Source organism: Apodemus sylvaticus, chromosome 1, assembly GCF_947179515.1.
Source record: "Apodemus sylvaticus chromosome 1, mApoSyl1.1, whole genome shotgun sequence".
In the NCBI taxonomy this organism is placed as follows: Eukaryota; Metazoa; Chordata; class Mammalia; order Rodentia; family Muridae; genus Apodemus; species Apodemus sylvaticus.
The window spans coordinates 145996105-146022436 of NC_067472.1; the positions used below are offsets into that span (position 1 = coordinate 145996105).

A 26332-nucleotide genomic window follows, 5' to 3' on the forward strand; every position below is an offset into this window, starting at 1 on the left:
CTGAATTTTAGTAACTATTATTTTCTAGTTGTATATGTATCTTCCATGAATTTGTTTCCATAACGAATGGTGAGCAAAATTCTTAGTTCTATATATAAGGACACATAATTATTTATGTGTTGTACTTAGAACATAATTAGATATTATAATGATTATACAAAGTTTTTGCTGTTGGTTATTTCCAAGACATGGAGTGTTAGAGATTATATGTCTAAGAAGCTGCTTGTGATGATATGTGGGACCAAGCTATTTTTTATTGGATGTTTTATGTATTTATATTTCAAATGTTATCCCCTTTTCTAGTTTCCCCTCTAGAATCCTGCTATCTCATGCTCCATCCCCCTGCTTCTTTGAGGATGCTCCCCCTCCCACATACACACACTTCTACCTCGCCCCCTGACATTCCCCTACACTAGGGAATTAATCCTTCATAGAACCAAAGACTACTTCTCCTACTGATATCATCCTCTGCTACATATGTAGCTGGAGCCATGGGTCCCTCCATGTATATTCTTTAGTAGGTGGGTTTGTCCCTGGGATCTCAGAGGTGGGTGGGTTTGCCTTCTGGGTAAAGAATTTGGAGATGAATTGGTGGTCCCATCTCCCAACCTGGAGCCATGACTAGACTCTGGATTTGGTCTCTAAAGTTTCTTCCTCCCCTTTGTTGGACATTTCAGATAATCTCATCCCTATTGGGTTCTGGGAGCCTGTTGCTTTCCCCTGCATCTCTGAATTGCTTGTGGCTACACCCAGTTCCCCATCTCCCATTACTAGACAGTTCTGTTCAATTTTCTGACACAATATATGCTATTCTCATCTCCTCTCATACATAATATTGCTTCCTTTCCCCCCCACCATTCACTCTACCTCCTAAGTCCCTCCAACCATTTAACTCCGGCGAGTATTTTGTTCCACCATCTAAAAATAACAGAAGCATGCAGTTTGGTCTTCCTTCTTCGAGATTTTCATATGGTCTGTGAATTATATCTTGAGTATTCCAAACCTTTGGGCCAATATCAACTTATTAGTAAGTGCATATTATGTGTGCTAATTTGTAATTGGGTTAACACACCCAAGATGGTATTTTCTAGTTCCATCCTTTTGCCTAAGAATTTCATGAACTCATTGTTTTTAATAGCTGAGTAATACTCCATTGTATAAATGTACCACACTTTCTGTATCCATTCCTCTGTTGAGGGACATGTTGGTTATTTACAGCTTCTGGATATTATAAATAAGGCTGCTGTGAACATAGTGGAGCATGTTTCCTTGTTATAGGTTAGAGCATCTTTAGGGTATATACCCAGGAGTAATATAGCTGGGTCCTCAGTTAGTAACATTTCCAATTTTCTGAGGAGCTTCCAGACTGATTTCCAGAGTGGTTGAACCAACTTGCAATCCCACCAGCAGTGTAGGAGTGTTCCTCTTTCTCCACATCCCTGTTCAGAAACTTTCTCCCTGTGCCGATGTCTTCAAGGGTCTTCCCCAGTTTCTTTTCTATTAGCTTCAGAGTGTCTGGCTTTATGTGGAGGTCCTTGATCCATTTGGATTTGAGTTTAGTACAAGGAGACAAGGATGGATCAATTCGCATTCTTCTGCATGCTGACCTCCAATTGAACCAGCACCATTTGTTGAAAAGGCTATCTTTTTTCCATTGGATGTTTTCAGCCTCCTTGTCGAGGATCAAGTGGCCATAGGTGTGTGGGTTCATTTCTGGATCTTCAATCCTGTTCCATTGATCCTCCTGCCCGTCACTGTATCAATACCATGCAGTTTTTAACACTATTGCTCTGTAGTATTGCTTGAGGTCAGGGATACTGATTCCCCCAGACTTTCTTTTGTTGCTGAGAATAGTTTTAGCTATCCTGTGTTTTTTGTTGTTCCAGATGAATTTGATAATTGCTCTTTCTAGCTCTGTGAAGAATTGAGTTGGGATTTTGATGGGTATTGCATTGAATGTGTAGATTGCTTTTGGCAAAATGGCCATTTTAACTATATTGATTCTACCAATTCATGAGCATGGGAGCTTTTCCCATTTTTTGAGGTCTTCTTCCATTTCCTTCTTCAGAGTCTTGAAGTTCTTGTCATACAGATCTTTCACATGTTTGGTAAGAGTCATCCCAAGATACTTTATACTGTTTGTGGCTATTGTGAAGGGGGTCATTTCCCTAATTTCTTTCTCAGCCTGCTTATCCTTTGAGTATAGGAAGGCCACTGATTTGTTTGAGTTGATTTTATAACCTGCCACTTTGCTGAAGTTGTTTATCAGCTGTAGGAGCTCTCTAGTGGAGTTTTTTGGGTCACTTAGGTAGACTATCATGTCGTCTGCAAATAATGATAGTTTGACTTCTTCCTTTCCAATTTGTATCCCTTTGACCTCCTTATGTTGTCGAATTGCTCGAGCTAGTACCTCAAGTACAATATTGAAAAGATAAGGAGAAAGGGGGCAGCCTTGTCTGGTCCCTGATTTCAGTGGGATTGCTTCAAGTTTCTCTCCATTTAGTTTGATGCTGGCTACCGGTTTGCTGTATATTGCTTTTACTATGTTTAGGTATGGGCCTTGAATTCCTGTCCTCTCCAAGACTTTAAGCATGAAAGGATGCTGAATTTTGTCAAATGCTTTTTCAGCATCCAATGAAATGACCATGTGGTTTTTGTCTTTGAGTTTGTTTATATAGTGGATTACATTGATAGATTTCCGTATATTGAACCAACCCTGCATTCCCGGGATAAAGCCTACTTGATCATGGTGGATTATCGTTTTGATGTGTTCTTGGATTCGGTTGGCAAGAATTTTATTGAGTATTTTTGCATCGATGTTCATAAGGGAAATTGGTCTGAAGTTCTCTTTCTTTGTTGGATCTTTCTGTGGTTTTGGTATCAGCGTAATTGTGGCTTCGTAGAAGGAACTGGGTAGTGTTCCTTCTGTTTCTATTTTGTGGGATAGTTTGAAGAGATTTGGTGTTAACTCTTCTTTGAAGGTCTGATAGAATTCTGCACTGAAACCATCTGGTCCTGTGCTTTTTTTGGTTGGAAGACTTTCTATGACTCCTTCTATTTCTTTAGGCATTATGGGACTGTTTAGATGGTCTAGTTGGTCCTGATTTAATTTTGCTATTTGGTATCTGTCAAGGAAATTGTCCATTTCCTCCAGATTCTCCAGTTGTGTTGAGTACAGGCTCTTGTAGTAGGATCTGATGATTTTTTGGATTTCCTCAGTTTCCGTTGTTATATCTCCCTTTTCATTTCTAAGTTTGTTAATTTGGATACTTTCTCTGTGCCCTTTGGTCAGTCTGGCTAAGGGTTTATCTATCTTGTTGATTTTCTCAAAGAACCAGCTCCTGGTTTTGTTGATTCTTTGTATGGTTCTCTTTGTTTCTACTTGATTGATTTCGGCCCTGAGTTTGATGATTTCCTTCCTTCTACTCCTCCTGAGTGAAATAGCTTCTTTTTGTTGCAGGGCTTTCAGGTGTGTCATTAAGCTGGTAATGTATGCTCTCTCCATTTTCTTTTTGGAGGCACTCAGGGCTATGAGTTTTCCTCTTAGCACTGCTTTCATTGTGTCCCATAGATTTGGGTATGTTGTGTCTTCATTTTTATTGTGTTCTAAAAAGTCTTTAATTTCTTTCTTTATTTCTTCCTTGACCAAGGTATCATTGAGTAGAATATTGTTCAGTTTCCTCGTGTATGTGGGTTTTCTGTTGTTTTTGTTGCTATTGAAGACCACTTTTACTCCATAGTGATCTGATAGGAGGCATGGGATTAGTTCGATCTTCTTATATTTGTTGAGGTCTGTCTTGTGACTAATTATATGGTCGATTTTGGAGAAGGTACCATGAGGTGCTGAGAAAAAGGTATATTCTTCTGCTTTAGGATAGAATGTTCTATATATATCTGTTAAATCTAATTGGTCCAAAGCTTCAATTAGTTTCATTGAGTCCCTGTTTAGTTTCTGTTTTCCTGATCGGTCCATTGAGGAAAGTGCAGTGTTGAAGTCACCCACAATTATTGTGTTAGGTGCAATGTGTGCTTTGAGCTTTAATAAAGTTTCTTTTACAAATGTGGGTGCCCTTGCATTTGGAGCATAGATGTTCAGGATTGAGAGTTCTTCTTGTTGTATTTTTCCTTTGACCAGCAAGAAGTGTCCCTCAGGGTCTCTTTTGATGACTTTGGGTTGAAAGTCAATTTTATCTGATATTAAAATGGCTACTCCAGCTTGTTTCCTGAGACCATTTGCTTGTAAAATTGTCTTCCAGCCTTTTACTCTAAGGTAGTGTTTGTCTTTGACCCTTAGGTGTGTTTCCTGTAAGCAGCAAAATGTAGGGTCCTGTTTACATATCCAGTCAGTTAGTCTGTGTCTTTTTATTGGGGCATTGAGTCCATTAATGTTAAGAGATATTAAGGAATAGTGATTGTTACTTCCTGTCATTTTTGACGTTATTTTTAAAATTTGATTGGTTAACTTCTTTTGGGTTTGATGAAAGGTTGCTATCTTGCTTTTTCCAGGGTGAAGTTTCCCTCCCTGTATTGGTGTTTTCCTCCTATTATCCTTTGTAGGGCTGGGTTTGTGGATAGATATTGGGTAAACTTGGTTTTGTCATGGAATATCTTAGTTTCTCCATCTACGGTGATTGAGAGTTTTGCTGGATATAGTAGTTTTGGCTGGCATTTGTGTTCTCTTAGAGTCTGCATGAGATCAGCCCAGGATCTTCTAGCCTTCATAGTCTCAGGTGAAAAGTCTGCTGTGATTCTTATAGGTCTTCCTTTATATGTTACTTGGCCTTTTTCTCTTACTGCCTTTAAGATTCTTTCTTTGTTTAGTACATTTGGTGTTTTGATTATTATGTGACGGGAAGTATTTCTTTACCAAGCCTACATTTGACAGAGGGCTAATATCCAATATAAGTCAGGAAATTTGGGTGGGGTTCAGCAGGAGGAGCGGGGATGGGATAGGGGGTTTTGGTGGAGTAACTTGGAAAGGGGTTAACATTTGAAATGGAAATAAAGCAAATATCTAATAAAAAATAAAAAATAACACAGAAGCAAGCATAGGGAAAACATATCAACATATATATGTAAGCAAGGTTTTAGTAATAGAATTTCCATAGCCTTAGTACATTATTGCACTGAGGAAAAATGGAAAATATTTAATTGCAGCTGACTTCCAGTTCAGAGGTTAAGTCCATTACCATCATGGTGGGAAGCATGGTGACCTGCAGGCAGACATATTGTTTAAGAGGTAGCTGAAGAGTGCTACATCTGGTTCAGCAGGCATCAGGAAGAGAGAGTGACAGTGGGCCTGCGTTGAGCTTCTGAAACCTCTAGTCCACTCTCTGTGAGACACTTCTTCCACCACAGCCAACCCCACTTTAATGCCACTTCCTAAATGGTAAAATGTAAGTATGGGATGTAGATATTCAAAATGTACAACTAAATTGAAAAAAAACCCATTTTGTAGATGGGTTATCTACAAAACCCACCACTAAGGACAATAAATGAACAGCAACAACAAATTTAGTGTTGTCACCCAGCAACACATACCAAGATGTAACCACATCTGCCATCCATCAAAGTACAAATCACAGCAATATAACTTGATTAAGATTTAAGATGCAGTAATTGCAAAGGACCCTGCAAGCATCATTTCAGGAAGATAAATAATCTACAAAGAGATCAGAATGAAAAAAAAAAAAACATTCCAGCCAGACAAATTAAGTCTGGGCCTTAATATGGAAGCCTTTGGAAGCCTGGTGCCATTTGATTGATTGTAAGCATATTTCAACCCAGTAGAATTTGTAAAGTTTTCAGACAATAATCATTCCAATGATGTCTTAGTCAGGGTTTCTATTCCTGCACAAAAATCATGACCAAGAAGCAAGTTGGGGAGGAAAGGGTTTATTCAGCTTACACTTCTGCATTGCTGTTCATCACAAAAGGAAGTCAGGACTTGAACTTAAGCAGGTTAGGAAGCAGGAGCTGATGCAAAGGCCATGGAGAAATGTTCCTTACTGGCTTTCTTCTCCTGGCTTGCTCAGGCTGCTCTCTAATAGAACCCAAGGATACCAGCCCAGAGGTGGTACCACCCACAAGGGGACCTCCCCCCTTGATCACTAATTGAGAAAATGCCCCACAGCTGGATCTCATGGAGGCACTTCCCCAACTGAAGCTTCTTTCTCTGTGATAACTCCAGCCTGTGTCAAGTTGAAACACAAAACCAGTCAGTATAAATGACAACTACACAAACATACTGACTCACTACATCTAGACTTAAAGATATAGAATATAGTGTGGTCTCTCACTGAGATAACTTACAGGAAATCAAGCCATAAAGTACATATGGCATATCTCCTAATGTGAGATTCTATTGACTGGGAGCTAAACATAAAGATCTGTGGAAGAAGAGTCTTGGATAATCATTCTGAAGGATTGGAAGAGGTCTTGCTACACAGATAGAAAAATGCCACCAGGTTGTTAATAACATCCACTCCCATCTTTCAGGTTAGAATGCAGGCATTTTATTTCCTTTATTGAGGAGATAAACCCTGAGTGTTTAATATTTCTTATTTACCCAGTACACTGTTGGCACAAAGACCTTTGGGCATCCATTGAATAATGACATTAAGTAAATACGTTATTGATCAACATAATTATTTGGATATTTTTTCCCATTTCATAGTTGTGGTAGATACTTTTACATCAATTTGACCCAAACTACAGCCATCAAAGAGTTGTGAACCTCAACTGAAAAACATGCCTCTATAAGATTGGACTATAAGCATACCCAAATAGCACCAGGAGAGAGCTAGACTTTAAGGAGTGCCAACAACCCTGTAAGTACAGTAAAAACACCACTGATGCTCAGATGGGATGCTCCAGAAACCCTCAGAGGACAGTAAACAAGGAGCATCCTGGAACAGGAGCTCTCCAGTTTCCATCTCCAGCCAGAGCTGATCCTGTGCCACAGCGTTACATATACAAATATCACCAGTAGAGAGCTGGTATCTCAGGAGAGCTGACAGACCTGCAAACACAGGTAAGACCACTACTTCTGTTCAAATTCCTGGCCCAAGAGGGACCCTCCCAGAGCCATTAGGACACAGTAACCAAGGAACAGCTAGGGACAGGACCCTTCTGGTTTTTGTCTGTACCCCAGAGCTGAATATGTACCACACCTCTCCATACCCAAATTCCTCCCAGAGAGAACTGGTCTCCCAGGAGTACTGACACAGATGATTGCAGAAGGGACAAACCACAGTCAGAGCTGGCAAAAAATAGTTAATACCAGAGATAACCAGATGGTGATAGACAATGGCAAAAACATAAGCAACAGAAACAAAAGCTACTTGGCATCATCAGAACCCAGTTCTCCCACCATAGCAAAACCTGGATAGCCCAACACACCAGAAAAGCAAGACTCTGATCTACAATCACATCTCATGATGATAATAGAGGACTTTAAGAAGGACATAAATAACTTCTTTAAAGAAATACATGAGAAGACAGGTAAACATGTAGAAGCCCTTAAAAAGGAAACTCAATTCCATTAAAGGGTTACAGGAGCCAGGTAGTGGTAACTCATGCCTTTAATCCCAGCATTTGGGAGGCAGAGGCAGGCAGATTTCTGAGTTCGAGCCAGCCTGATCTACAGAGTGTGTTCCAGGACAGACAGGGCTACACAGAGAAACCCTGTCTCGAAAAACAAAACAAAACAATAAGAGTTACAGGAAAAACACAACCAAACAGGTGAAGGAATTGAACAAAACCATCCAGGATCTAAAAATGCAAGTAGAAATAGTAAAGAAATCACACAGGGAGACAACCCAGAAGTCATAGATGACCATCACAAACAGATTACTAGAGATAGAAGAGAGAATCTCAGATTCAGAAGCTACCATAGGAAATATTGACAAAATAATCATAGAAAATGTAAAAATCTAACCCAAAATATCCAAGAAACCCAGGACACAGTGGGAGGGCCAAAGCTAAGAATAATATGTAGAGAAGAGAGTGCAGATTCCCAACTTAAAGGGCTAGTAAATATCTTCAACAAAATTATAAAAGAAAACTTCCCTAATGTAAAGAAGGAGATGCACATAAACATAAAAGTACCCTACAGAACTTCAAATAGATTGGACCAGAAAAGAAATTCCTCCTCTCACATAATAGTCAAAACACCAAATACACAAAACAAAGAAAGAATATTAAAAGCAGTAAGCAAAAAAAGGTCAGATAACATATAAAGGCAGACCTATCAGAATTATACTAGACTTCTCACCAAAGACTATGAAAAAATAGAAGATATTGGGCAGATCTCATACAGACCCACGGAGAACACAAATTCTACCCCAGACTAATATACCCAGCGAAACTCTCAGTTACTATAGATGGAAGGAACAAAATGTTAAATAGCAAAACCAAATTTACACAATATCTTTCCACAACTCCAGCCCTACAAAGGATAATAGATGGAAAATGCCAACACAAGTAGGGAAACAACACCCTAGAAAACAAGAAAGTAATCTTCTTTCAACCAACCCAAGAGAAGATAAGCAGAAAAACATAAAAATAACATCAAAAATATCAGGAAGCAACAATCACTATTCCTTAATATCTCTTAACATCAATGGACTCAGTTCCCCAATAAAAAGATATAGACTTGCAGACTAGATAGGTAAACAGGACCCAACATTTTGCTGCACACCAGGAAATGCACCTCAGTGTCAAAGACAAACACTACCTCAGAGTAAAGGGCTGGAAAATAATTTTCCAAGCAAATGGTCCCAAGAAACAAGCTGGAGTAGCCATTCTAATGTCAGATAAAGCCAACTTTCAACCAAAAGTAGTCAAAAAAAGATAAGGAAGGAAACTTCATTCTCATCAAAGGAAATATACCAAGAAGAACTCTTAGTTCTGAACATCTAAGGTCCAAATACAAGGCCACCCACTTTCATAAAAGAAACTTCACTAAAGCTCAAAACCACATCACACCTAACACAATAATAGTGGAAGACTTCACCACCCTACTCTCATCAATGAACAAATCACGGAAACACAAATTAAACAGACACAGTGAAAGAAATTAACAGAAGTTATAGAACAAATGGATTTAACAGATATCTATAGAACAATTCATCCTAAATCAAAAGAATATTCCTTATTCTCAGCACCTCATGGTACCTTTTCCAAAATTGACCAAACAGTTAATCATAAATCAGACCTCAACAGATATAAGGAGATTGAAATAATCCCATGCATCCTAACAGATGACTAAGGATTAAGGCTTGTCTTCAAAAGCAACAAAAACAACAGAAAACACACATACACATGGAAGCTGAACAATGCTCTACTCAATAACTTGGTCAAGGAAGAAAGAAAGAAATTAAAGACTTTTTAAAATTTAACGAAAATGAAGGTACCACATACCTAAACTTATGAGACACAATGTAAGCAGTGCTAAGAGGAAAACTCATAGCTCTGAGTGCCTCCAACAAAAAACTGGAGAGAGCATACACTATCAGTTTTGACAGCACACCTGAAAGCTCTAGAAAAAAAAGAAGCAAATATGCCCAAGAGGTGTAGACTGCAGAAAATAATCAAACTCAGGGCTGAAATCAACCAAAGAGAAACAAAAAGAACTATACAGAGAATCAACAAAACCAGGAGCTGTTTTTTTTTTTTGAGAAAATCAACAAGATACATAAACCCTTAGCCAGACTAACCAGAGGGTACAGAAACAGTATCCAAATTAACAAAACCAGAAATGAAAAGGGAGATATAACAACAGAAAATGAGGAAATTATTAAAATCATCAGATCCTACTACAAAAGATTATATTCCATACAACTGGAATATATGGATGAAATGGAAAATTTTCTAGACAGATGCCAATACTGAAACTAAATCAGGATCAGATAAACCATCTAAACAGTCCAATAACCCCTAAAGAAACAGGAAGTAATTAAAAGTCCCCAAACCAAAAAAACTCAGGACCAAATTGCTTTAGGGGAATTCTATCAGACCGTCAAAGAAGTCCAAATATCAATACTCTTTAAACTATTTCACAAAATAGAAACAGAAGGAACACTACCCAACTCATTCTAAAAGTCACAGTTAGGCTGATACCAAAACCTCACGAAGACCCAACAAAGAAAGTGAACTTCAGACCAATTTCTCTTATGAATATTGATGCAAAAATACTCAATTCCTCACAAATCAAATCCAATGATACATCAGTAGCCTTCCTACACTCAAAGGATAAATAGGCTGATAAAGAAATTAGGGAAACAACACTCTTCACAATAGCTACATACAATATAAAGTATCTTGGTGTGTTGTAACCAAGCAAGTGAAAGATCTGTATAACAAGAATTTCAAGCCTCTGAAGAAAGAAATTAAAGAGGACCTCAGAAGATGAAAAGATCTCCCATACTCGGGGGATTAGCAGGATTAAGATAGATTGGCAGGATTAAGATATGGACATCTTGTCAAAAGTAATCTACAGATTCAATGCAATCTCCATCAAAATTCCAACTTAATTCTTCATAGAGTTAGAAAGAACACTTCTCAAATTCAAATTTGGAATAACAAAAAACCCAGGATAGCAAAAGCAATTCTCAACAATAAAATATCTTCGGGGGGGGGGGAGCTCAGTATCCCAGACCTCAAGCAGTACTACAGAACAATTGTGTTAAAAGCTGCAGGATATTGGTACATTGACAAGCAATTAGATCAAAGGAATAGAATTGAAAACCCAGAAAGGAACACACATACCTATGGTCACTTGATCTTTGACAAAGGAGCTAAAAGCATCCAGTGGGAAAATGACAGCATTTGCAAGAAATGGTGCTGGTTCAACTGGTAGTCAACATGCAGAAGAATGTAAATTGACCCATTATCATCTCCTTATACAAAGCTCAAGTCCAACTTGATTAAGGACCTCCACATAAAACCAGATACTAATAGAAAACTGAATAGAAAACTGAAACTAATAGAAGAGAAAACGGGAAAGGGCCTCGAACACATGGGAACACGGGAAAAGTTCCTGAACAGAACACCAATGACTTATGCTCTAAGACCAAGAATCAACATATGGGAACTCAGAAAAATTGCGAAGCTTCTGTAAGGCACTTTCAATAGGACAAAATGGCAACCAAAAGACTTGGAAAAGATCTTTATCAATCCTACTTCTTAATATCCAATATATACAAAGAACTCAAGAAGTTAGACTCCAGAGAAAGAAATAACCCTATTAAAAACTGGGGAATAGAGCTAAGTAGAGAATTTTCAACTGAGGAAATTTGAAGGGCTGAGAAGCACCTAAAGATGTTCAACATCCTTATTCATCAGGGAAATTCAAATCAAAACAACCTTGAGATTCCACCTCACACCAGTCAGAATGGCTGAGCCAAAACTCAGATGAGAGCAGATGCTGGTGAGGATGTGGAGAAAGAGAAACACTCCTCCATTGTTGGTGGGATTGCATGCTGGCATAACAACTCTGGAAATCAGTCTGGCAGTTCCTCAGAAAATTGGACATGGTATTACCTGACTACACAGTTATACCCCATATACCCAAAATATTCTCTAACATATAACCAGGACACATGCTCCACTATGTTCATAGTAGCCTTATTTATAATAGCCAGAGCTGGAAAAAAACCCAGAGGTCCCTCAATAGAGGAATGGATACAGTAAATGTGGTATACTTATACAATGGAGTACTACTCAGCTATTAAAAACAGTGAATTCATTAAATTCTTAGGCAGATGTATGTAACTAGGAAATATCACCCTGAGTGAGGTAACCCAATCACAAAAGAGTATGCAGTCAATGATAAGTGGATATTAGCCCAAAAGCTCCAAATACCCAAGATACAATTCACAGACCACATTAACCTCAAAAAGAAGGAAGACAATAGTGTGGGTGCTTCAGTCCTTCTTCGAAAGCAGAACAAAATACTCACAGGAGCAAATATGGAGACAAAGTGCAAAGCAGAGACTGAAGGAAAGGCCATCCAGAGACTGTGCACCTGGGGCTTCATCCCATATACAGTCACCAAACCCAGACACTATTGTGGATGCTAAGAAAGGCTTGCTGAATAGAGCCTGATAAAGCTGTCTCCTGAGAGGCCCTTCCAGAGCCTTACAAATTCAGAGTTGAATGCTCACAGACAACCATTGTACTAAGTGTGGGGGGTCACAAAGGAGGAGTTAGAAAAAGTACTGAAGGAGCTAAAGAGGTTTGCAACCCTATAGGAAGGACAATAATACCAATTATCCAGACCCCCCAGAGCTCCCAGGACTAAGCCACCAACAAAGAACTGCACATGGCTCCAACTGCATATGTAGCGGAGGATTGCCTTGTCAGGCATCAAATGGAGGAGAGGTCCTTGGGTGTATGAAGGCTGCCCCAATGTAGGGGAATTGAGGGCAGGGAGGTGGGAGTGGGTGGGTTGGTGAAGGATCACCCTCATAGAAACAGGAGAAGGGGGCATTGGATAGGGGCTTTCCAGGAAGGGAGGAAACTAGGAAAGGGGATAACTTTTGAAATGTAAATAAAATTAATAAATAAATAAAAAAGAATGCAAAAAAGAATGGACTATAGGAAAGCCTACAGGGAATTTTCTTAATTGGTGATTGATGAGGGGGGAGGGCACAGACCATTGTGGGTGTCATTATCCCTGTGTCTGTGGTCCTGGGTTCTATAAGAAAGTAAGCTGAACTAGCTATAGGGAGCAAATCAGTAATCAGCAACCGCTATGGCCTCTGCATCAGCCCCTGCCCCCAGGTTCCTCTCTTGCTTGAGTTCCTGCACTTACTTCCTTTAATGAGACTATGATGTGAAAGTGTAAAACAAATAAAGCCTTCCCTACTATGTGCTTTTGTTCACGTTGTTTCATTGCAACAGAAACCATAAGTCACTAGTGTACTTATTATAAAAATAGTGAGAAACTAGTATGTCATGTGATTCTGTGCATTTTTTTTATTTTTCCAAAGGAAGACACTTATTGATGGAAACAACTTCGTCCAGGATTGTGTGAGGACAGCCCATTTTGTTGGACAAAATGATTAAATCTCTCGAGGATTCACTTCTTCACTATAACACAATATTTTGATGAATATGAACAACATGAGGCCAATATGCTTTCTCTGATGAACTCCACAAAGTACTTAAGGCACTTGAGAAACTACAAGAGACAATGTAGCAGCACACAGAGCTCAGGGCCAGCATGACACATATTACAAGAGTAATTCAGATTCTTACCCACAAGACAAAGTTGTGGATTTCGTGGAGCATTTCCAGAAAGTGTGAAGAAGAAACAATTTATGAACTTGCCATTTATGTAATTCCAACAATATATAGAGTTAGCAGGAGAAGAAGACACATACCTCTAGGTGAAAACATTATAAAATCTCTTAACAAAGAAATAACATCTGGCCATCTTTAAAGGAAAAGATAGTATAAAATCATCAAGTGAGGCTTACATGAAAAGTGAAAAGATGATTCAATGCTCTATGACATCTATTCAACATTTATTCATTCACTCATCTCAACCATGCCTGGAAAGGGAAAAGGAACATTTTCACACATAAAGAAACCCAAATTTTATAAAAGCAACACTCAGTCATGTTGCAAACTCCAAAACAGAAATATAAATATAAGGAATTGTCTTGAACTCAGAAAGGGTTTATATAAAGCATGTCTCATGATGACTAGAAACTCAATTCTTTCCCTATGAGAACAAACAAAACTATCAGTAAAAGAGTAGACACAGATATGTAATGTAGAATGGAAATCCTGGAGATAGATTGAGAATGAGACCATCAGTCTATTTCTGACAACTGTATAAAAGAGTATAATAATCACAGAGTAATTGCTTTCAAGAAATAATGATTTAACGTGAAGCACCCATATAAAACTGAGCCCCGATGATGAAGTGGCACATGTATTCAAAATGACTCAAATGCAAATGAATTTATTGGTGAGATCTCAGAGCTAACAAAGGGTTGATTCATCAGACATGAATACTTGCGAATTAGGCTGCTCTAAAATATTCTTTATTTCAAAATTGAGAGTCTATAAAAGACAAGTTTCAACCTTGGAGCATGCAGTTTCATAACCTAGTTAAAATAAAAGAACATCAATATAGAGTGATAAAAAGTACACCTAAATAAATAGAAAACTCACAGAAGAAACGAATTTGAAAAACTAATATAATTATCCAAGTTCCTATTCGTTAGGCATCCCGAAATCTTGTTTTAGATTGATATTCCCAACATTCTTTTTATTATCAAACGACAATGTAGTAGTCTTTTCCCCTTAAAGAGCAAAATGAGAGCTGTGTAAAGTCTAGTTGGTACTGAAAGACAGATTGCATTTTTTCTCCGATGTGTTTTACTATTTCATGTCTCCACTCTGTGCTTAGCTGTCTGAGATTCCCATTCTTGTTTTGTAGGTCGCTATAGCAGATAAAGCTGGGCTGGGACATGTTTACTCATCTAGTCTTTTTTAGAATCATTTTTTGTTCTCTGAAACAAAATAGGAAAACTTTTATAATATCTTAAACCACTGTAGTTTTAGATAACAAACTGAGGGCCCCTCATTCTGTTTGTAATTGTTTTTTGTACTAAACCGAGCATCGTCTGCCCTCTGGTGGCCGGTAAGTTGAACAACAGTTTCTTTGAATTCTGCTACAGAAAGGAATTTCAGTATGTATGAGTCCCTCTGGTGGCAACGATTAGAATAGCAGCTGTAAGAACTTTTAAAAAAAAAAAAAAAAGTTCACTTCTCTTAATCAAGAATGAGAAGCCCAGGTTCCGGCTCCCGCGGCTCTAAGGCGCGCGGTGCCCCTGCCCGGAGGTCCTGGCTTCCGCGTCTCAGGCTCAGCCTCCACCCGGCCCAGGCCTCCGCCCTGCTCTCGCTCCTGCTCCCGCCCCAGCCGCGGCCCTCCGAGTCCGTGGCCAACCGAGCCGCCAGTGAAGCCCGCACAACCGCGGGAACCCGGGCGCAAAGGGGGCCATGCCGTGCCGGCGGGAGGAGGAAACCGGCGACGAGGCGGAGGGGGAGGAGGACGACAACAGCTTCTTCCTGCTGCAGCAGTCGGTGACTCTGGGCGGCTCTGCCGACGTGGACCGACTCATCGCCCAGATCGGCGAGACATTGCAGCTAAACGCGGCGCACGATGGCCCGGCCTCGCCATGTGCTGCCCCGGGCCCCCCGCCCGCGCCCCCGCTGGTCCTGGCGGCTCCACCACCGGTGGACAAAGCCGTGGCCCCAACGAGGCGGCTGCTGCGGAGAGCGGCGTCAGCGGAGGCCGGGGACCCTGCGCCCCCGGGGGCCGTGCGCTGCGTGCTGGGGGAGCGCGAGCGCCTGCGGGGCCGGGCGGCGCCCTACTGTGTGGCGGAGATCGCCCCGGGCGCCAGCGCGCTGCCCCAGCAGTCCGGCCTTGAGGTACCCCAGGGGATGGGCAAACTGAGCATCCCGCAGCCACTCTCCGGCCGATGCCGGCGGGGTTGGCTCCGGAGCTCAGCCGCGTACCGCCGCCTGCATCAGCGACGCGGATCTCAGCCGGAGACCCGCACCGGCGACGACGACCCGCCCAGGCTCCTGCAGCAGCTCGTGCTCTCGGGAAACCTCATCAAGGAGGCGGTGCGGAGACTTCATTCGCGAGGGCTACAGCTACACGCAAAGCTTCCCGCACACCCGTTCCTCGGGCCTTTGTCAGCGCCGGCGCACGAGCAGCCTTTGCCTGGGAGCCCTCGCGCAGCCTGCAGCGACCCTGGCGCTGGTGAAGGAGGGCGCAGCTCGGAATTGGAGACGACCTTCTTCTCCCTGGCAGCTAATAACGTAGGTGGCCACAGCTCCAACCTGTAGCCGGTGACCAAAGATTCACCCAAGATTCACTCAGCCGGGGGCTGGTGGAGGAAAATAAGCTAAGGAAGACAACCGAAATATCGCAGATTTTTTTATGAGTAACTGAACTTGAGACCCCAAATTGTTTGAAACCCAAGACTTAGGTTTTCTAAAACAGATTCTATAGAGCGAACCACAGGCTGTCAGCAGGACTGCTTTTTTGGCATGATCCAACCTGGTCGCTGTAATTCCGCGCAGACTCCCCTGACCAAGCGGGCACCACGTGGCCACAGTTCTTGCTCTCAGGATCGGCACAGCCAGCTATGGAACGAAGGACAAAGATCCCCGTTACTTGCTATACTTTTCAGGACTGCTTCCTGATCCACTTTGGAAGAGGGGGTAACAAGAGTGGACATAATTTTGGGGAGCGCCCCAAAATGCCTCACTTGAACATTTTGTGACAGTTAAAAGACCATCTCATCTTTTGTGGTGCTGATTTCAATGTAAAACAGGAGGTACTATGAGAAGACCCTCTTGGGGCTGAATAGAAGTAGCTGTTTTTTCTTTTGTCTGTCCCTCTTTATTTCAAAGGGTTACTGTTAGCAGAGTGTTGAAGAGAAGCTGTACCCCATGAGTGTAGGGTGGGAGGCAGCAGTGAGCAGTGTTGGGGGATGGAAGGGTGTGGCGAAGCACTGAGTGAACCCTCCTGCCTTCATAAAGTATATTTTTAAAAGAGACCCATCCCTCTTAGAGTTCAAGGTCAGTTTCCTGGGTGTGTTCCTTGTAGTGCGACTCCAGCACAGAACCTAACTGAATTGCCTTGTTGGGAAAAGCACGATGTTTTGCAAATGTTGTAGTTCTCCGAGGAAGCTGCCGCCTTCTCCAGGAGGGGGTGGGGTTGGCTGATGCTGTGTGTCTGTGCTTCTAGCCGGAGGCCCCCTCCCCTCCCCCCTCCTCTCAGCTTGCAGACAAACTGCTTTGAGACAGAGACTGAGTACCACCACCTTTCCCCCTTGGTTCTGCCGCCCTACTCAAGTGGGGCGATGCAAGGGGCCAGGGTAGGGGACTGGAGAGGTTCCTCATAATGGGCACTCCAGGGACACAGCTTGGGACAGTCTCACACAACCGTGTATAATGAGCTCTTGGGGCCAGCTTTGCAGGGAACAGCTGCAGTTCCCTGGATAGACAGAGTTGATTTCCTCCCTCTGACCCTCCCCCCAGCTGTGCCAGCTGGCCTTTGTAAGTGAAGAAAACCTAGTAGAAAATGTGACCTTCCAAATGGGAAAGCGGCGGGCTTTTTGCTATTGTGACTGTGAAGTGCTTGGAAATACTGTTCACTCTGAGCGACCATTTAGTTTTAGTTTTATGGAGTCCATGGCTTGTTCAGCATCCAGATGTGGCTACTGGCATATCTACTCTTCACACCAGAGTGACTGGAACTGTGGCTGTCCTGATTATAGGATTTTAACTTAACTCAAATATCTGTTTTTTAATAAATGTATTGGGGGTTTTTTTGAAAAAAAAAAAAGAATGAGTAGCCCAAAAATATAAACCAGGATATTCTGTATACTTTTTACGAGTCTAGTGAATGTGTACTAAAATAAACGAAACGTGAGTTCTTAATGTGACAATTGTACTTAAGCCTAACATTTTTTCCAGTAGTGTTAGAGAAACTATTTGAATTTTAGAAGTAAGGGGTTTTCAATATTGCCGAGGACAGGGGCTTCCTCTTCAGGTTAAGTAGATGTATGTTTCACAGGTGCCTTACCCAATTATCTTGAAAGAAAATTTATTACAGATTTCTGGTAATCTTAATTTCGACACAAATGTTGATGGTCTGGGATTTGACGCTGTGTATCAACAATAAGGTTTTCTTACCTTAGAACTTAAGACTTAGAGTAGTAGTTTTGGAGTAGGGAAGCTCAATCTTAAAATAATTATGCATATACACAATACATAGGATGGCATGTAATATGCTCTGAAAAATCTGATTCTCGGTATTCAAAAACATTAACAGCAGCTACATACAGTGAGAATCACAATAGCATACATATTTCATAGTGTGTATTATATTTCATCATATATTTTCTGTAATGTTTAATCTTAGCTGTGAATCTGATTGAATGCAGGACCCACTGAAGAGAAACACCTCTGGAGGTGTTTCACAGGACTGGCTGATAGAAGATCTTTTCCCAGAGTGGGCAAGCATGTTTCTGGAGGCAGCACACCTTTAAATAGGTCTGAAGGAAAGGAGAGCTGTTTTTCCTGACCCCCCCCCTTTATTCCTTCTTCAATGCCACTGCCCTGTCACTGTAGCTGCCACACTCCATCACTGAGATTGGTACTTCATTTGTTCATCCTGCCACAGTCCATCAGTGAGATTGGTACTCCATTTGCTTGTCCTTTAACATGGACTGAAGGTCAATATCTCACCTGGAATCCTTCAGACTGTAATTGCCAAGTCATCCAGCCTCATGGACTTCAGCTACTAGTCTTTCATTCTGTTTATGCAAATACCCATTGTGGAGCTATTTAGAACATAACATGTAAATCCATAGAATAAATTCCCTTTATAATATCTGTTCATTCTATCTGTTCTAGTACTCTAATTTTTTAATATAAATTGCACGTGGTTCTACAAAAAAAAGAAAAATGAATTACTCAAGAAGGCTTATTGTTATCTATAACTCTTACTTGACTAAACTAAATTTTGAGAAGCAAGGAATGCACTGCAAATGTTCAGTGTGAGCTATCTAAGGACTAGCAAAATAATGTATTTCATACTGCTGATTAACCTGTTGTGGAGAACAAGGAATTTAGTGACTGAATAAAAATTTTCCAGTATTTGAAAAAAATGAGGGAAATAATGAGGCTCGCTGTTTACATCTAGTATTTATGGACAAAGTAAAACGGGGCAAGTGAGCTCAGAAAATCCAATTTCTCAGCTCCAGAGGAACACAAACAACATAATTCTCTGTGTTTTCCACAAAACAAACTACTGTACAGCAGCTATAGGGATTAAAATGCTAAAAGCTGAGCCTAAGAAGTCATCCTAAGATTGGTACATCACAAAGTAACATCCCAAAGTCACCTTATGTTGGCAAGTAAACTTGGGCCCTGATTGGAAAGGAGAAAGATTCTATATATCAGGATGGAGCTATGTGGGAGAATCCAGTGTAGGCAATAAAACACTCTGATGACGAAGCAGTGGATGAATCCCCACCTGTACCTCCTGCAATCTTTCTTACATGATATTTTCTTAGTGAACTAACCTCTTGTCTGTGGAACTGACAATGGCCTTTGCTGAATGGCGAGCAACACAAAGTTGATATATCTGAGAGCTCACGTATCTTCACTTCTAGATGGATCATCGTTCAGAAGCCAAGCAGACCATTGCAGGAAAGGGATATACAGTATGGCCTAGGAGGTCGCACTGTTCTTCTAAGGAACTTAATGAATCTTCTAAGTGATACAATTGAAAGTCCTACAAATATGTATGAAAACTGATTTTAGTGGTATGGGATAATGTAAAAAGCAAAAATAAACCAGATCAGGCTGAGTGTTAGCATGGGCCTAATGTATATTCTAGATTTATTATTTTCTAGAATTTTTTAAGGGTATCAATGGTTTATTTGATTATTTGGCTGAATGTGGGTCATGAGGTAATGCACTCTGAATGAGTTTGAAATGCCCAACATTCCTTGGCTTACTGTTCAGGAAATGAATTAATGCACAGTCAAATAACTTGAGACCCAAGGGGAAGCTCCAAGGCCTGACACTATTCCTGATGATATGGTGTGCTTACAGACAGGAGCCTCACATGGCTGTCCTCTGAGAAGCCCAACAAGCAGCTGACTGAAACAGATGGAGATTCTTATACCCAACCAATAGACTGAAGTCAGGGACCCCTGTGGTTGAACTAGGGAAAGGCTGAAAGAAGTTGAGGAGGAGGGGGACCCCATAGGAAAACTGGCAATCTCAACTACCCCAGATCCCTGAGATCTCTCAGACACTGAGTCACCAACCAGACAGCATATAGCTGGCCCAAGGCCCCTGACACATATACAGCTGAGGACTGCCTGGTCTGGCCTCAGTGGGAGAAGATGCACGTAATTGAGGCCCCGGGGAGTAGGGAGGCCTGGCAGGAGGGGAGGTGGGGACATAGTCTTGGAGACTGGGAAGGAAGCATGAGATGAGGAACTGTGGGAGGGCAGACCAGGCGGTGGGTAATGACCGGACTGTAAATAAAAGTAATAAAATTAAAGAATTGTGCATGTAGCAGCAGGGGGTGTGGGTGGGATTAACCTCTAGAAAGTCCCAGAGACCTGTGATCTGAGAGGCTCCCAAGATTCAGTGAGGGTGACCTTAGCCTAAATGTCCAACAGTGGGAGATGGAACCTGAAGACCTGAGCTCCATTGTTAGACGGGGTCCCCAGTGGAAGGATGGGGCCACCCCCCCCCACCTTCAAACTTTTTGACCCATAGTTGTTCCTGTCTAAAAGAAATGCAGGGGCAACAATGGAGTAGAGACTGGAGGAAAGGCCAGCCAGTGGCCAGCCCAAATTGAGATCTATCTCGTGGTCAGGCACCTAAACCTGCCATGCTGTGCTTTCAGACAGGAGCCTATGGCTGTCCTCTGAGAGGTTCTGCTCAGCAGTTGACTGAGACAGATGCACGTACTTATAGCTAAGCATTGGACTGAGGTCAGGGACCCCCATGGAAGAGTTATGGGAAAGACCAAAGGAGCTGAAGGGGATGGCAACCTTACAAGAAGAACAACAGCACCAAATAACCTGCACCCCCTGAGAGCTGCCAGTGACCAAGTCACCACCAAGGAACACACTTGGGCTGGTCTGAGGCTCCCCCTACATACGTAGCAGAGGACTACCTTGTCTGGCCTCAGTGGGAGACGATGAGACTAATCCAGTAGAGACTTGATGCCCCAGGGAAGGGGGATGCTAAGGGGTGAGGTGAAGGTGTGCGGGAGGGTGGGGGAGCACCTTCTCAGAGCCAAAGGGGAGGGAATATAGGCCAAAAGACTCTGCAAGGGGAGACCAAGAAAGGGGACAACATTTGGAATGTAAATAAATTAAACAATTTAATTTAAAAAGAATACTAGAATGCTTTTACCATGTAAAGCATAACCTTCTACAATGGAGGTGTCTGGAAGACTTTTCCTTAGTCAATTCGTAAAACACTGGTATATGAGAAGACCACAGATACTTGAGTCTTTCCCACAGTGTTCCGGGAAGCAAAGGGTAAAATGGCCTGTCTTCAATGCAATAGGTTAAATTGAATCCCACAGAGGAAAGGCCCATGTGTTATCACCAAATTACAAATTCAAGGTGTGAGTATTTACCTTCAAGGACAGTGTAGCCAAAGCAATGTTCATAAAGGTTACATCTGACTGATGAATCAAAATGTTTTCAAAAGTGAGATAGACAGGAAACCTATTAAATTCTTGCTCTGAGAGGAAGGAACAACTGAACAAAAAGGCTGCTTAGAATCATAGTGACATCCAAATTTGGGCAATTATTGACCCAGGGCTCCAGGGATTCAGGAAAATAAGATACGTTAAGGAAGGGGCTTACTACAATATCAAAAGATTTTTCTTTCTTTTTGTTTGTTTGTTTGTTTGTTTCTTTCTTTCTTTCTTTCTTATTTATTTTATTTATTTATTTATTTATTTTTGGTTTTAGTATTTTCGAGACAGGGTTTCTCTGTATAGCCCTGGCTGTCCTGGAACTCACTTTGTAGACCAGGCTGGCCTCAAACTCAGAAATCCGCCTGCCTCTGCCTCCCAGAGTGCTGGGATTACAGGCATGCGCGATCACTGACCAACTCAAAAGATTTTTCAATCAGCCTTTCTCCTATGAACTTCTACTAATGTAACTCTACATTGGTGGGAAGGAATTAAGCAGATCTTTCAGAGTCCACTAAACATTGCTTCTGAATAGACACTGACTCTTGAGGATCTCAGGCATGATCATGAACCAAAGTTCATGTGGAGGCTTAAAGAGTTCAGTTGATCCTTGGAGGTGTGTGTGTGTGTGTGTGTGTGTGTGTGTGTACATGTGTGTGTACATGTGTGTACGGATGTGTGTATGTGTGCTTTGCTTTTTACATTAAATTTTATTTTATTTTGTGTAGGTTTTTTTGGTATGTGTGTTTGTGTACCACACACATGCAGTGTACACAGTATTAAAATGGCAGATAGATGGATGTGATCCACCATGGGAATGGTGTGAATTCAATTGAAACACATCGTCTGGAAGAGCAGTCATTGAGCTTAAGCCATAGATCAAATCTTTAGTTCTGATCAATGGAGTTTTAACCAGAGTCTGATGTATATTGGTTCTATCAGGTAGCAGGAGATTTATGATCATGATGGATAAAAGTTAATTATTTCAAAATCAAAAAAAGTAGAAACTCTGATTGTAATTTCTACATACATTGTTTTCAAACCGCCTGCTACCTGATATATGACACTCTTTGTATTTTCTCTGTACCTATCTGGCACACCATAAGAATAGATATTTTTCTGCTGTCAATGTTGCAGTGTACATTCATTCACCTATATCTAAGTATGTAAATTTTCTGCCCTATAGAATAGTTTCATTTTAATGGGCGTTGATTGTTTTCCTCTTGCAAATTTCACCATAATATTGGTGGCATTATGCTGACTGGACCTAGTGAACAGGCAGTAGCAATCACTCTGGAGTTCTTGGTGAAATATATGCAATTGGAAGATGGTAAATAAATCCAGTAAAAATTCAAAGGTCTACTTCAGTCAAACTTCTAAGAGATCAGTGGTTGTGCCATGTAAAGATATCTCTAATAAAGAGATAGATATAGTATTTATTATGGACCCATACAACCAAAAAAAAAAAAAGAAGTACAACATATGTAGGGACAATCAGAGGAGTTTTGAAAATTATGTTGCACTTACATATCATTGATCTGTATATATGTAGGCTCCAGTGCATACAGTGCTATGTATGCAAATATCAGAGGGCATCTCAAGATGATTGGTTCTCTTGTAATACCACATAAACCACAGAAATCAGACTCAGATCATTAGAGATGGCAGCTAAATTCTTCATTTTTTAAAATCAACTCACTGGTCAAGTTCTGGTGTTTTGGAGGTAAGATATTATCTTATTTTGGTGCTTTACTCACATGTATATACAGAGAGACTTAGAAAACTATACTTTTGATTTAGGCAAGCAACAGAAGTGAGTTATTCAACAGGCCTAGGGATGCTGTTTTCTGTGTTTGATAGGCTACCATGAGTGAATCACTGTGTAAACAAACACTTGAGATTTAAGAGCACTGCCCCAACTTCATTTGCAGTTTACTAAACACTGTTTGAAAGATAATTCTTAATTTGTTATTTGACCTAACTTAATACTCAATTTTTTGATAAGGAGTCATTAGTACTGAAAACACAGATAAGTTACGAGAAATTAATCAACTGCCTACAATTCCCAATGTTACAGGGCCTTCCTCCACAAGGAATGTACTTATGGCCTAATAATATATTACCTATGATTTGTTGACTAAGTAAGAATGCCCAGGGTCATACATGAAAAAATTTCTCAGTTCTATGCAGGCAACACTCAATGATATACTGTGGACACAGTCCTCAAATGACTGTGAATGACAATAGTGAATGAGCATTGTTATAGCTGGGGAAAGTTTGTGGCAGTATATATATATATATATATATATATATATATATATATATATATATATATATATTTGTGAATTTTATTTCTGGGAACTAATTATTAGATAAGCGATTGTAAACTGACTCGTGAGCTATAGCCAATGATTTGTCTTGATGGTTGGAAGCATTCAAGTAGTGTGATTGGAAAATTGCTCAGAAAGACAGACATTCAGGCAGATAATGTATGTGTAGATCCTGTGGGGATGTGGTAACCACCCCTAACCTGATGGCATTATGTAATTTGTTTGTCCGGAAATAAACTCTTCAACCCCAATCATTAGAGACACTCCCCACAGAGGGCTCAGAACTGTGTAATAATTTACACAGCTTCCCCTTGTGATGGGTAAAGTAACTTAAGGTAATACAAGGTATTCCTTAAGAGCCATTGACCTTTGCTTGTCAGTTAATAAGACAATAGTGACGTAAGCGGTGCTGGCTGAAAGGAACCTAAGCGGAGAACAGCAACTGATCAATGTAGATGCTTGGAGCCAATCATCAGACTGAGTTCAAGGATCCTGGTGGGGGAGCTGGCAGAAGGACTGGAGGAGCAAAGGGGGATTGCAGCCCGGCTGGCGGGACTACCCAGTGCTCCCAGGAACTAGAGCACGAACCAAGAATTGTACAGGGAGGATCCATGGCTCCAGATACATAGGTAGCAGAGGATGGCCTTGCCTGACAGCAATGGAAGGGGAGGCCCTTGGTCCTGTGGAGGTTTGATGCCCCAGAGTAGAGGCATGCTGGAGCGTGGGGCTGGAGAGGGTGGGGGTGGGGGGTGGGGGAGCACCCTCATAGAGGCCAAGGGGAGGGGAGAAAAGGTGAATGTGGGATGGGGGCTTTGTGGAGCAGTAACCAGGAAGTGGAATATCATTTGAGATGTAAACAAATGGAATAATATTAAATAAATAAATAAATAAATAAATAAATAAATAAATAAATAAATAAATAAATAAATAAATAAAAGAGGATAATAGTTATCCTGCTGTGAGGTATCTAATCATTTAATTTTTTTGTTTGTTTTGTTTTATTTTTTTTATAGTGTAGTTCTTGATGGTGTTGTTTTTTAATTTGTTTGGTTTGATTTTGCTCAACTGTTCTTTTTATGAGTGTATACAGGGAAAGAGAAACAGCCAAGGGGTATAAAACAGTTCCCTTGTCTAGCTGTGAGTTCCACACATAATCATACTCCTTTGATATCCACCGTTTAAACACCGTTTTAGCCAGTGTCAACACTGGTTGTCTTTCTCTTAGCAGAAGACATTTCTGTAATCTAAATTTGAATTGAGGCTAAGATTTTGGGCTTTCCCAGTGGATCTGAAAGCTGCAACAATCTCTCTAAATGGAAGATACTGGGCTTGAAATACATGCTTATGAAAAGTTACCTCAGCTGGTGGGGATTTCAGCAGTCAGGTGTCTAGAACGGCTCATTTGGTGGACCTAATGATGGACTTCCGGGCTGTCATTGCCACTGAAGTACTAGGCTGCCTCTGTTTTAGGCTTAACTGTTGTGTTATCATAAAGACAAACTAGGTTCATTCCTGTTGATGATTGAAGGTCTGTTTCTCAAAGTTTGGGCTATGCCTCACTATTAACTTTACGAATTGCTCCATACTGCTGGGTTCCTGGCTTGGCATTCCTGTCATCCTTGTTTCAAAAGATAATAACCACCCCCACCCCCCCCACCCCCGCAACCTAACCTTTCAAGAGGGTTGTTATGGCCACCTTGCTATGCTGGCCTGTTATTATGACCACCTTGCAACCATCATTGTTGGGAGTTCTTAGGATTAATTTGTTATTGTTTGGTTTCAGACCTTGAGTCAAGGGACTGAGGTGCATATTTTAAATATCAAAGCAGACCTGTCCTCCAGGTTTCCCCAGCATCTCTCAGTCCCTACCTGCCATATCCTACAGCTAACCCTAAACTTTGCACCCCAGGGGCTGGATTGCTCTTCTGTATATGATCTAAACATTTTGGTCTCCTCTCTCTCTCTCTCTCTCTCTCTCTCTCTCTCCTTCCCTTCTCTCTCTGTATACCCTTTCTCTCCTCTTTCTCCTTCTACTGCTTATAGAACCTGGCATGGCCCTGGTGTGGACAGAGTGACCTCGTTCCTGCCCCTGCAACAGGGCCCCGGGTGCTGCTGTGGTTTATTTGTATAAAAATGGTACATATTTCACATTCCTCTCAGGAATGTTCTCCTTGTTAAAGTTGATAATTCCATGAAATTAAAAAGAGCACAAGTCCAGGAGGTAAATTAATTTCAAGGCAGGGTCCTGCCCAACTGGCTTATATTCCGTGCTTAACAAAGGCAGATAGATCTCCGAATTCTTTTGCAATGTTAAGGAAAAATTACATGCTTGCTGTCTCTTAATAATCAAAGGGCTGGGGTCACAGAATGCTGATTCATAATATAATCCAAAGGAAACTTGGGGTAAATGACTAGATTGATATGTAAAGTAAAAGACTGGATTTGTGTGCTGCAGGAGATGAGCTATCCTGAAATCTTTTTAGGATGAGAAGAAAGAAGTGCTTAGAAGACACATGCACACACTCGCACGCGCACACGCACGCACGCGGGACATATTCAAGATCTCGTAGAATAGCAAGCAAGCAGAACAAAGACAGAATCTCCAGACAGGAAGCAGAGCAAAGAGGGACGCTGACTGGAAAGGCTGTCAGGTCGTCAGCTTGGAGCCACGATTCGACATCAAGTTGTTTTTTCCCCTGCTCCCAGACACCCCTTCTCTCAGAACCCT

At 41.2% G+C, this 26332-nt stretch overlaps 1 protein-coding gene across 1 annotated transcript; it reads left to right on the plus strand.

The window, feature by feature from the left end:
* The first annotated feature begins 14841 nt into the window (after positions 1-14841).
* On the plus strand, positions 14842-18411 carry LOC127668055 (proto-oncogene FRAT1-like). Its single transcript, XM_052161504.1, has one exon. It carries the CDS (start codon positions 15019-15021, stop codon positions 15871-15873), a length of 855 nt encoding a protein of 284 aa, XP_052017464.1. The 5' UTR covers positions 14842-15018; the 3' UTR covers positions 15874-18411.
* The last annotated feature ends 7921 nt before the right edge of the window (positions 18412-26332 follow it).